Genomic DNA, 13,302 nt, shown 5'->3' with positions numbered 1-13,302 from the left:
ACAGGGAACTCAATTGGAGCTTATGTTCTGGCAGGATTGCCTGCACTTTCCAGTGCTGGGGTGAGAAATGAAAGCACACTATCCTGGGAAATGCTGGTAATTAGGATTACGGATCTTCAAGGACTTGGCTCCCTGGTCTTAAAATGCTGCGGCTGCTCCCATGGCTGCTCTTCATCTGCACTGTCTGAATGATGCAACAGCTCCTTTGCTGTTGACTGTGGAGTTCACTGGTGTTTTCATCTTGAAGGGGTCAGGAATGCTATTTCCCTTATCGAGTTGCTGAGCCAGTTCTCAGGAATGATGAGTAGAAGATATTCCTGCCAGCTTTTGTTTGGTGTAGATGGTCTGCAGGTTTTAGCTTGAATTTGTGGTTGCAGGTGGCTCCAAATGAAGGATTTAGTGGTGCAGTGGTGCTCTAGTCCTGTTCTTAGAAATAGAAGACCAGTAGCAAGGAGCATTTTCTAGTTATTCTCATCTATCACAGATTTAGATCATTGAAATAATGAGAAAGACTATCCAGCAGGAGCATCTGCACTTTACTCTGATTAAAAAGTGAACTAAACTGGACCACTCTATCCAGTAAACACAAAGAGTGTAGTTCAGAAGAGCTGTACAGTCTCCCCTGGGGTTGTTCATGGAAGACCATCATTGGAGCCTGTTGCAGAGGAGTCTGGGCCAGGGGCAGTGCTGGAAGGAGGGCACTGTCACTGTGTCACTGCAAATCCAGCTTGTGAAACACTCTCAGTGGCACAGGTTTCTTGCAATCTTGCTGGTTGTGGCTTGAAAAACTTACCACTCCAAAGGAGACCTGCAGAAGGGAAGCCTAGAGCAACCAAGAACAAAATTATCTTTTTCCTTCATCTATCTGAACTCTGGTTTTCATGGGATGCCCCTGCCCTGACAAAACCCTTGATATGTTTTAAAATGCTTTTTACCTGTGGACCTGCACAAATATAGTAAGTTTTCACTAGTACAACAGATCCTGTACCCCATCTCCAGTGCATGGCAGGGTGTATGTAAATGCACATTAAAAAAATCTGTAAAAGCAGAATTAATTGCTGAGATCTCTCTGCTGAGATATTGCTTTGGGCTGTAGTAGGTAGGCCTAGTAAAATTCCACGGCACATTAGAGATTGTGCATATTAATATCTCATCTAAAGCAGTGTAATATGTCAAATTTCTACTTTCTGGTCATATCTGTGCTCACTCCGTCTGATTTGTCAGGTTTATTACATGCTAGTTTTGTGGATTTTTACACTTGATTGCTGACACTGAACTATGAATTAATATGATCTCCATAAAGGTAATAAAAACCCAAAGATTTTTGCCCAGAAGTGAACTATGTGTTTAGCTCTTGGCCTGCCATGTTTGGCAAGGGTCACTGGAAGTCCATGCAAAGGCATGCAAAATCCTGCAGGGGCAAAAATTCCTGTAACACTGAGTTTTTAAAAGGCTTTTGAGAGAACATGAAGTGACAGCTGAGCAGAAAGTGAGTTCCTCTCTAGTGACAGCTGCATGCAGGAGCAGGGAAAATTCCCCTTGCCTTATACAATCAAACCAGTGAAATGCAAGCCTTTGCTTTCTGCATGTATTAAAAGATATTAATGTTTTTCTCCTTTCCTTATGTATGCAGGAGGCAGACAGTGGGGAAGAAGAATGCCGATCCCAGCCCAGAAGGTAAGATTGTCACTTGAGACTCACAGGAGTCCTCGAGGATGCCTTGCTGCATGGAATGTTCCACAGGGCTTTTGTTGTTCCTCTGGCACGTCCTGCAAACATGCATCACTTTCTGCTTGTGGTTGATGTTGCACAACTGTCTTAAATAAGCCTTACTGAAAAATGGGTTCTAGTAAAGTGTTTGCTGCAGCAGGAAATGGGAAAAGTCAGATTGCACACTAAAAAATAAATATGGGGAGCAGTTGGCAGAGGTGCTAGTGAATATATTCTCCAAACTGCTGTTTCTGTAGCTCCCTCCAGTGTCCTGTGTTGCTTCTCGGGATTTAGTCCACCATCAGAGTATTCTGAGAGGTCTAACCAGACTAATACACTCTTTTTCTCCGGTTAAAAAGTCCCTGTTGCCATCAAGGGTTATCCTGATCCCAACAGGCACCTGCTGCTTAAATAGCAAATTCAGTGGATTTATGGATATTTGCTGCTGATGCAGATAGTCAAATTTATGCTCCAAAATTAGGAGACACTGAGAATTTGCAGGGATTTTTTTGTTTTATTGGGATTGTTTTGCAAGGAGGTGTTCACCTCTTGTAAATGCTGATATCAGTTGCTTCAGAAAGAACTTCTTGTGGTAAATGTTACTTGCTAAAAAGTAAACAATGAAACTCAGCTGATTGAATGGTGACAAGTAATGTTGATTTTTATAATGTAGGTATGGTCTGCAGGGTAAGACTTCTTGGGGTCTTGGAAGCTTTATCTCCTTTCCTCAAAGCCATCAAAAGAATTATTTCAGCTGAACTTAATAAATGCAAAAATTGTATATATCAGGTGACTTCTCCAATGGCACAAATGCTTTCTTGGCTTAAAATGTTGCAGTCAGATTTTGTGAAAAGTTTCAAATTCCCTCCAGAGGGAGTAAAGGGGAAGTGAAGGTGAAATGGTTCTCCCTTTATGAGCTCCCTGACTGTTACGGTTCTTTGCTTTATGGTGTTTGTGTGAGTGGGTAGCAACAGAAGCCATAATATCTAGTATTTAAAATTCTTGAATGAGATTTGGGGTTTGTGTTTTGGGGCCAACTCGGAGGAATCTGCAAAAGAAAAAGCTGTCCTGGTTACACATTCCCATGATTTCAGTGTAGTTCTGTGATTCTGTAGCTCAGGGAAGGTGGCTGCCCTGTTTACTTCAGTCTTCAACCCCTAAGTGATGATTTAAGAATTGCTCTTTCTTCATTTTACAGCTTTCATGAGTGAGAGGAAAGCTGGAAAGCACAATTCCCAAAGGCTCAAATTGAACTCAGCTAAACTCTGATTTTTCATTTCAGTCTTGGCCTTCCAGCAGTCACAAGATCAATTCATGATTTGATCTCAGTATACATAATGTATTGGAAGGGATGGGAGTTATTTAATTGTTGCAGACACTTAGCAACCATTGTAGGTTAGGTCTGAAACAAACATTTTTTAAATATATTTGAAATAACTTCCTGCGGTAGGAAATGACAACCTGCTGTTGATGTGGTGATCTGAGCTCTGTGACTCCTGTTACTGGGGTCATGGAGCTAACTAAAACCAAACTCCTTCTGGGGGAAAACAAGGGAGTTGGTGTTAAATGTGTTTGATTACAGTAGGATAAAAATAATAGAGTTAAATGGGGTAAGTAGTGAACCTGGAGTCCTGCTGTGGAGGAGCAGCAGATGTCCATAAACAGTTCCCAAGTATATCTAATCCCCAGTTTTCACAGGAGCGTAGCAAGTAGCAGCTATTGAAAATCCAGGCAGTAAAAAGGCTACAGATTGAGTTTGGCTTAAAAGGAAAGACGTGTTTCCAGCTCCAGTGTCACTCAGGTGGTGCTCTGCAGCAGCCTGACATTTCTCACTGCTTGCCTGGACAGGGCCCAGTTCTCCTGAGGCTTCATTCAGGTGACCTGGCTGCAGCTCCAGTCAGTGGTCAGTGTTTGGGGTAGGAATTTTTTTGTTGTTTGTAAAATTCTTATGGTGAGGAGACCTTTTGTCTCCTGTGGTCATGAAAAATGTGTTCACGTGCTACCTAAGCATGTCAGGCATCAGGCATGTCCAAGCTCATCCTGGACACTGAAGCCAGGACTGTTGCTGTGGTAGGACTAAATGTGTGTTTGCATAAATAAGATAACTTTTCAAAGGTTATTAATACTTAGGTGTTAATGCTTGCAAGGGAGTTAGTGAAGACCTAAGCATAAGCACATGGACTTGCTTGGTGTCAGGAGATTTTTGCAGTGGTCAGTCTTGACAATCATTGGGTAGAGCCTTCATTTCCACTCCCGTGTCCCCATGTCTCTGCACAGCCTGGGGATTGCTCTCTGAGAAGACATGTTACACTCTGATCAACAGCACTGCTAATCCTGTGGTTAGCAAAATCCAGAGAGCTTCCTGTGTTAGGTTTCTGCTGCTTATCTTTCCTCCCTGATGAGGTATGGGATGTATATTGAGGTGAGGGGGAACATGCAGGAAAGCCTGGCAGCAGGACAGCAGGAGGGACAGTGTTTGTTGAGCAGACTATGAAGAGCAGCAAACTAAAATGTCCCCCAAAGAGGCAGAGAAATAAGTTACAAACAGGAGCTTAAGCTTGTACATAATTACATCAAGATTACCATACTTAAACAAAGTGATCTGTTTGCTGACTTGTGCTTTTTAAGATCTAACACCAGACAGGCCTGTGATTGCCTGGACTGGGTCTCACAGAGAAGGGAGAACTGTGTGAAAATGTTGTTTAAACATAAACCTGCTCTACAGAGCATTTAAATGACCTGACAAGTCTGCACTTGTTAGCACCATCATGGACTGAGAAGCTTTCTGCTTTGGGAATTGGCAGAATCTGTTTAAAACTTCTGTCCAAAAGATGGGCAGAGCTATCAGAGTGCAGAGAGTTCCTGTGTCATCTTGCAGTCATCCTTGGAAGGTGCTTAAAATGGCATTTCCTGTCCAACTCTTTTATGTTGATGCAAAGAGGAATGGTTTATTTTCCTACTGAGGAAAGTACTTGGGTACAGTGAACACAGATCTCATTTCTATAAATATTTCTATCCATTATTAAAAACCCCAGCAAGTTAATGCTGCCAATATCTGAAGCTGAACAAATAGGTGAAACCAGCTTGGCTTCTGCAATATTTTTTCTCACACCCAAGCCCTGCTCTGGGGGAAGCCTGGGTGGTGTCTCTCCAGCTGTAGCAGTGACCATTCATGCAGTTTATGGGTGAAATCTCCAAAGCCCTGACACAGATCCAGGTTTTTGCTCTGGAGTCCCTGATCAAGCCAGTCCCTGTCACCCTTGGCTAATGGAACCAAGACAGTGCTGCGTAAGCAGATGTCCTGAGCAATCTATTTATTACATTTATTACCTTCATAGCTATGTTCTGACACTTTCATTAGGCTGTCTGGAGGCTGTGGAGCTAAACTGGCCTGCACATCTCTCCTGTCTGTCCCCAGACGTGCTGCTGCCACACTGAATACACTCTTAATGGAGCATCTGTGTTAACAAGCTCTTTGCAGCATCCCGAGGTTGTTAAAATTTACCTAAAATGTACATGTATTGAGCTGTGAGTTGTGTTTACACCTGCTGAGGTATTGACATTCAGGTTTTGTGTGCTCTGTGCCAAGGTTGCAAGGATTCAGCATCTTTGTTTTGCTGACGAATGACATCTCCGGGGCAGGGGCAGCAGTGGTGCTGCAGCTGCACTGGATTTGCTGTCAGGATCTGCCGTTTGCTCTTTGGGTTTTATGTTTTAAATGGTGCCTCTCTTTCCACACCATCATGATTTTACCACTTCTGTGTGCCTTGAAACCGCACTGGTTACTGAAATGCAGCATTTGAGGCTACTCAGTAACTGCTGCATATAAAATTGGGTGAGCTGTATTGCCTAGCGAGGCTGCCAGGGACTTCAGAGGGATTCTTTGAACTTTTATGGGACTAAAGTCCATTTGCTCAGGTAGAGCTGAGGAGCCTGTCATTCCCTTCAGGTGCCACAGAAAGTGATTACATCCTGCTTGAAATGTGGGGCTTGTTACCTGAAAAGGTTCTCAGAATGTGCTTGTCCTCCCCTCTTCAAGTGGAGGCAAGAGTGTGGTGTTAAATTATAATTTAAAAATAAAAAAACCCCACACCTTTTGCAGCACAAGTATGGTTACCTTCTGATTTGTTGTTTTTTTTTTTTAAATCAAAATAGTTCCTTCCAGGAGTGAACTGGGAAGGAAAGCAAATCAGATTATTGCCATGATAACAGTTGGATGTGCCAAGTTGCCTCAAGGTCTCAAGCTGTGAGTAAATACCTTTGTTTTAGGAGCAGAAGACCACAGTCTGATGCAGGAGCTGATGGTTTATAGCAGTATAAAAGTTGTTTTTCAAAGAGTAAGTGGAATAGGTGCATGTGCTTCCTTCTACAGGGCAGCAGCTCAATAAGCTGTAAGCCAGCCTGTTTGATTTTTAAATTGAGACCCGCTGTAAAATGTGTGTTAGTCCCTGTGAGAAATGGGGGGGGTGGTCGTGTGAGACTGAATTGACTGCAGTTCCAAAGGCTCATTCACACTCCACACTGAGATGTGTGGATCTACAACATCATGTGACTGCTGTGACTTTTGGAGATGTGTGTCACCACCATTTGGTGCTCCTGTGGCAAGCTCCTGCCACTCCTGGTTATCCTTAAAACCTATCTGGTGTTACAAGAGACACTTCCAAAAGCTGTGTGCTGAGACTTCTGGCAACTAAACCTTCCTTGTGCTGCCTTTGCTTGCGACTGCAGCTGCCAAACATTTACTGTGTTGGTACTTGAACAGTAGCTGGGTCTTTAATGGGTGTGCAAGACAGTTTGTTAACTCCAGATCTTGAGTAAGAAGGGGCTGTGTGTGTACAGGAAAACGTGTGTTTATCCATGCTGGAGATTACCAAGCTCTTGTAGTATGAACCTTATCTTTAGAATGTGTTTCCTGAATTCATCTTTCTGTCTTTCCTTTCAGTGACAGCTCAGCCTCTCTCTGGCATTTATTACAGCTGCTTGGGGGAGAGTGTAATGCTGAGATAAAGAACAGTTCTGGTCATCTGCCAGCTCTGCTGACCACCAGAAATGTTCCTGTGGGCCACGATTCAGTGGCCTTCATTTTTGAATACCAGCTCTTTTATCATCAAACTGTGAGCAAAGGTATTGAACTGGCAGTAAAATTTGGGTTTATTAGATTAGTGACAGGTATCTGCAGGGCTGGTTCACTGCAAGGTCTGTTTGGGGTTGCAACGTGTTCAGTCCAGTCCAATGACATACCTGTGGATCACAATAATGTGTGAGATGATTTCAGGTGTGATCTTCAGGCTGAATCAAGCAGAGTAGCATCATCGCACTGCCAAATTACCAGGTAAACACAGGGAGCTCGCTCAAAATCTGAATGCTTGTGAAAAGTGGTTTTGAATTTGTGATTTTAAGCATGTGAACAGAGGAGAATGAGGAACAGGGCAAGGACAAGCTGGGAAGTAAAAGGAATGAAGGTGGGTCAGATACTTCAGCTACCAAAAGGCTCTAGAATCCCAGACAGGTGCTCCCATGTACTTGTGCTCCTTCAGAGGGTCACAGAGGAGGGGCTGACCTGGAGGTGCCTTAAGGATTCCATATGTGCTTCTGTCTCCTGCTGAGCATGAACCAGGTGCTCTAAGCTAAAGGAATAGGAAGGGAAACTCTGAAATTCCCTTTCCTAGTGAAACCTTCAGAAGACTTCAAAGTTAAACATGAATCTTCAGAGTTTTCAGTGCTTCATGGATTTCAGATACTTAAATGTACTTTGATAATCTGAGCAAGGGTTTCTGGACTCATTGCCGTTCACCTCTTTGGTGTCTTTAAATCAAAAACATTCCTTTATAAAATTGGGTGAGTGGGTGGTTTTGATAGTTGGGAGGATTTAGATCTTCCTTTTCCACACATCACTGAAATAATACATTACCTACACTGGTGTTGCTTGTGTCTCTTTTCCTGCTTGGGTCCCTTCAGTCATCTTTGCTTCAGGCTCTGTAAAAAAGGTGTAATTGAGCATTGACCTCTCTGTGTCAGACCCTCGAAGATTTAATGATAAGTAAAGTATACAGTGATTGGATGTGGGGCTGGTGAGGGAAGGGTTTAATGAACTGATAATATTGCAAAATAGGTGTTGGATTCTCAGCTAGGCAGCCTAATCATCAATCATGATGGGCAGCTGACCAAAAGGCTTTAAAGGCAGGGGTTTGTTCTTTCAGTGATGCTTATCTCACTATCCCTGTACTTGTCTGATTTCTTTGCTCAAGAGCTGGAAACAGAAATACTCTTTGACAGCTTAAATAACCAAATTTAGAATGTGGCTTCCTGTTCTGACTGGTTCTTCAAGATTCAAGTACAGTTTTGCGTGCTTTCCCTGTTCCTGCCTCCCCTGCCTTTTTTGGGGTTTTTTTTTTTTGTTTGTTTGTTTGGTTGGTTTTTGGGGTTGTTTGTTTGTTTGTTTGGTTTAGTTTTGTTTTAACTAGATATGGGCTCCTTTATAATTACTTGGTTAAGTTTCCCTGGCTGTGTGTAATCCAGCTGGTGTATGTAAACCCTGCCTTGGTGGGTGGTATGCCTGTTAATCACTGGGAAAGCTTTGTGTCTGTGCTGTACTCTATCTCATTCTGCCCTGCGTGCATTGGCTTGTTTATGATCACTGCTACTGAAATCGCTTCATGTTTTCCTGATAAATTGGACTGCAGAACGCAGAAGGCTTCGTCTCCCATGCTAAAACCATCCAGAAGGCTTCAGACAGATCACCTTCCTCTCCAAGGAGTGGAGGCAACAGTAGGAGATGAGTGCAGGAGGTGCTGCTCTCAGCCAGTCGGTCTCTACCTATTTACAGGTTTGCTGCACTAATTTAAGGCTCTTCCCAAATAAATCATCTGTTTGGACCCTTAATCCACTCAGACTCATCTGTCAACTCAGTTCAGTGCCTAAAGCTACATGTCCTCACAGCAAAAGGATGACTTAACTGACTTCCCACCAAAAACGCAGGGTAATCAGGTCCTTTGACCCTCAAAGAGCTCGGTGTGGCAGCAGATTTTTCAAGGCTACCCCTTAGGACCCTTTTCCCATCAGAGCTGATGCAGAGACAGCTGCCTTTGTGGACAAAGACTGAGCGTAGCTGCCAGTGAGAAAAACAAAGGACTTGGCCCCATCTCTGCACACGGAAATGAACTTTTGCTACCTCTGCTCCCCAGCGGTGCCTGTGCAGGACTCCCGTGCTTGGCTGTGGGCAGGGACGTGTTGTTTTCAAAGTTCAGTGACTTTTCATAAATATCACCGGAAGCAGCTGTTGAACAGTAAAGAACAAACTTTCCACATGTGCAGTAAAGGTGGCTGAGCAGGCACGGCCGTGGCACATCGCTTGGCGGGGAGAGGATGTGCTGGGGATGAGGGGGAGGTTAGTTTGTCTGACAGAGAGGCTTCACAAGGTTTTTTTTTTCATAATCCCCTGAAAACATGGGTCTGGGTTCTGCATTGCCTTATCTGTGATACTGATAATTATGATTTAGGGCAAAATTCCTATGTGTGACAGCCTCCCACTGTCCCTTTTACCTTGAACATGACCAATGTACAGATGTAGTATTTTACATATTTGTAGGAACAGAACATTACTTGCTTTTGCAGAGAGTACCTGGACTTCAGTCAGAGACTTAATAATACCCAGCCCTTCGCACCTACTGGAGTTAGAAAGACTATGACAGTATATTATAGTATTGAACTTAGTATAGAACTAAGGGGACCAGAGAAAATCTCACTGGTAGGTGTAATCTAAAATGAAAAGAGTAATTTTTATTAGTAATTGATACACAGTTTACATCATTGTAGACTAGAAATTGAAGATGGCTAATAAGAGAATCATGCTCCAGATTTAATCATGTTAACACGCGAGCAGACACTCAGCAAGCCCCTGTGGGATAGGAGTGGGTGGAATATGGTGACACCCACACCTTTGTGTGGTCTGACAAGAAGCAGCAATTCAGCTGTTGATCTTGGATGGAAACAGAAGCTTGATGAATGCCCTGTTTGCATGTGGACTATGTGTGCTGACAGGACTGGGTGTCCAGCTCTGAGCATGCCTCCTGTGAGTGTCAAACCTGGGCATGCCAGTGCCAAGCCTGACTGGAGCACTTCATGGTGACCTGGGCACTGGACAAGAAGCCCATTAGCAAGTGCTAGTCGAGTAGGACGCAGAATTACTTTGTTATACCAGTGCAAGTTCAAAAACTGCTACAATGCACCAGGAAAGTGAAATAGCTGAAAGTACGGTGCAAGGTGCTGTGATTGTATAGTTTTGCAATGCAGACACCAGGGAAAATGATGACTGTATGAATAAACAATATGTTGTCAGCCTTGTCTGCCAGACCAAACATTACAAGTCAATATGAGAGATTTGTGCATGCATGTTCCAGCCCCTGAAACTTCTCTCCAGAGGCAGCTCTGGTAGCATTCCCCCCATCTTGAAGTGCCTGCTCAGACATCCCTCACACTCTGTTTTTTGTTTTTTCCATTGTGCTTCCATAACTGGTTCTAACTGCTGCCTTAGCATAGCAAAGGTTTGGGGATGGGTGTTTTTACGGTGTGTCTCATGTGCTGTATATAACTGCAGTTTATTTGTTTGTGTGGTGTTGAGGGTTAAACGGGATCCTGCTGCCCCACAGGCTTGTGGTGTCACTGTGCCTTGTGGGGTTTGCTGCCTGCTCTGTTGGGCCCTGCAGAGTTTCCAGCAGGAAATGCCGAGGAGAACTCGGACAAGCAGTGCCCTTTTCCCTGTAGCAAAGTGTCATTTTGTGCACTGGGCTGGGCAACACTCGAGACCCCAGACAGGCGTATTTCCATCTTGTCTTGCAGTGATTAATGGCTCTGCTCACATGGTCTGTTGCAGCACGGTGGTGATTTAGGCTGCTACCTGTCATCACTGCAATTTTGTGCACTTTAAATTCTTCATGTGTTTGTCCCAGCAGAGTGCACCTGCTTCCAGCCAGGAGCAATTTTTTGTCTGTCTTGTGACTTGCTGCTTAAACCCCATCACATGCATCCCTTTCTTTCTACCTGCTCCTTGCTCCTTGCATGCTGAGGGATCAATTTACTGGGTCTAAACTTTCACTCGTGTCTAAACATAGGAGCAACTTTGACAAAGAAATAGAGTTGTTCCCTAAGTCTGATGTTAAAAGCAAAATAAAATATGTTAAAAGCAAAAGTGAAAATAACAGCACTTAGTGCTGTTGTCTAGTTGACAACGTGGTGATGGTGACTTGATCTTGAGTCTTTTCCAGCCTTAATTATTCTCTGGGTCTCCACAAATGGACAGTGGGAACTGAAAGGTTAATCTCACTAAGTGTGCCACTCTCAGGCTGGGGTTTCAGTCTTTATGGCAACAAACCCAAGTTCAAATAGCTTTTATTAGGGCAGATTTCAACATATTAACTTGTTTGAGGATTTCCTATTTCTGTTCTCTAAAGGTTTGAAAAGAAAACAAATGGGATATTTCTGTCATCACTTGGTTCTCTGGCATTTAGAGATGCAGTGCATGATTGTATTAATCCAGGACTAATTAATTTACAAATACCCATATGTTATGAGTAGCTGCTTGCAGTTAATCACTGCACTTGTTTTCAGCAGGTTTTAAGGGCTTGCCTTTTAATGGTGGTTAAGTGTAAGAAATCTGACGTGTCTGGACAGTGTCTAAGTACATTTAGTCTTCTACAATGCTTGAAATAAAGCCCTTAAGTTATTAATTAGAATAGAACAGAAGTTCTGGGCTTGTTTTTCAGTCTGTGAATGTGTGGTATGTGTTACTACTGAATATGAGGTTCTTGCCAGTCTCTTGACCTCTGGAAGGATTGAGTTACCCTCCATTTCTTAATGTTCTGATTTTTCCATTGCTTCTTGCAACCAACTTCATTTCTGCCTAACAAAAGGATTTTTTTTGGCATTGCAGCAAGTTGGCACTGCATTTTCTTTACAGCTGTGAGGCACCATTACCAGAGCTGCACTCTTGGCTATATAGGATGACGTTGTTTAAATTATTGCAACCGAACAATACCCTAACAAAACTTGCAGAATTGCAAATTCCAGTGTTTTGCCCTTTTCTCTGCCCATCCCTGAAGTGGAGATGGTCAAGACCTTTCAGGCAAGTGTCTTCTTGCTCCTGTCAAGTCTCCTATCAAGACCTGAACAGCTGCCATCACACTGTGTTGGTTTTTTCAACCTCTCTCTGCTTCTCTGAAACTTTTAGTTAATAATTGGAAATAAAGCTGATGAAGCTTTTGGCTTCCAGCTCTGCTGCCAGATCACAGGGGCAGCTCTGCAGTTGATGCCTTGGTATTTTTTGCTCTTGAGTTGATATCATTAGCAAGTAGTTGTGTTTAAACTCACATCTTGCCCTGCCAGCTCACTTGTGCCTCCTTGCTGGGCATGTGCCACCCACAGCAGATGACTTCAGGCTGGTATATCGTGTTCCTCTGTGCTGGGATGTGATGAATTCCTACGGGAAACACAAAACTTGAGCTTGCTCCCAATCCAAGGCTCCTCGGTTGTTGGGCAGTGCGGGGTGGGATCGAGCTGTCCCCGGCTCTCCCCAGTGGAAAACTGTATTCAGTTTCCCTCGCACTGTAACATCTGAATTCTCAGGAGCCAAACGACAAGACTTTTGTTCTAAATAACTTCCTTTCTTCCTTTTCTCGAGGGACGCTGGAGCTAAAGATTAAACAGCACACAAAAGCAGCTGCTTCTCTTCTCCTTTGGCAGAAAGCAAGTTGTCGCGTCTCTGCATATAAAAGTTATTGCCAAGAACTCTTCCCTCCGTCTCCTGCAGGAGAAAAATTAAGGTCGTTTCCTAATCACCCGAGTTGTTCCCGCCTGCCTTTTGCGAAACATCGTTTGATGTGCTGCATCAAACCCGGTTTCAGGGCGTAGATCTGAGAGGGGAAGGAGGAGGAGGGAAAAGGGGAAATGAAAAGGGAAGGGAAAAGGAAAAACTGTGCGAAGCCGCGCGCGGTGCTGTGCCCCGTCCCTCGCTGCCGCCCGCTGGGGGAACCGGCAGCTGAACTCCGGCCCGTGAACGGGGCGGACCATCCGCCGGTCCCCGATCCCCGTGTCCCGGTCCCGCCGGTCCCTGTTTCCCGTGTCCCGATCCCCGTGTCCCGGTCCCGCCGGTCCCTGTTTCCCGTGTCCCGGTCCCGCCGGTCCCTGTTTCCCGTGTCCCGATCCCCGTGTCCCGGTCCCGCCGGTCCCTGTTTCCCGTGTCCCGGTCCCTCCTGTCCCCTCCCTTTCCCGCAGCCCCGCGCCGCCACGTGCGGTGTGGGCGGGGCAGGGGGCGGGGCCTGTCCTGACCCCGCCCTCCGGCCGCGCCTGCGCGGCGGGGGCGGCGCGGCGGGCGCGGGGCAGAGCGGCGGTGCCGATGCCGCGGGGCAGGGCGGCCGCCGCGGTGGGGAGCGATGATCCCCTACTTCTCCGACAACGCCGTCATCTCCCAGGGCGCCATCGCCCAGCTGTGAGTACCGGTACACACCGCCGAGACTCCCCTTCCCGCTGCCGCTCCGCCTGCCCCGGCTCCCGGCGGCTTTCCCTGCCCGAGCGTGCGCTGCGCTCGCTCCGCTCTCC

General features: G+C 45.1%; 1 protein-coding gene across 3 annotated transcripts in view; it reads left to right on the top strand.

The window, feature by feature from the left end:
* SSH2 (slingshot protein phosphatase 2) overlaps window positions 1–13,302 on the top strand; it is a 91,921-nt gene that overhangs the window by 27,202 nt on the left and 51,417 nt on the right. The window contains exons 2-3 of one of the 3 annotated variants that reach the window (XM_086859452.1): window positions 1,634–1,677; window positions 5,866–5,956. In XM_086859452.1, the coding sequence (XP_086715578.1) occupies window positions 5,913–5,956 (44 nt within the window). In that variant the 5' untranslated portion in view covers window positions 1,634–1,677; window positions 5,866–5,912. Of the gene's footprint in view, window positions 1–1,633; window positions 1,678–5,865; window positions 5,957–13,061; window positions 13,193–13,302 lie in introns of those variants that run through there. The other 2 variants (XM_086859451.1, XM_023939252.2) reach the window with 2 other exon arrangements.

Source organism: Cyanistes caeruleus, chromosome 21 (genome assembly GCF_971803275.1).
Source record: "Cyanistes caeruleus chromosome 21, bCyaCae1.hap1.1, whole genome shotgun sequence".
In the NCBI taxonomy this organism is placed as follows: Eukaryota; Metazoa; Chordata; class Aves; order Passeriformes; family Paridae; genus Cyanistes; species Cyanistes caeruleus.
This window is presented reverse-complemented; position numbering and strand designations above follow the sequence as displayed.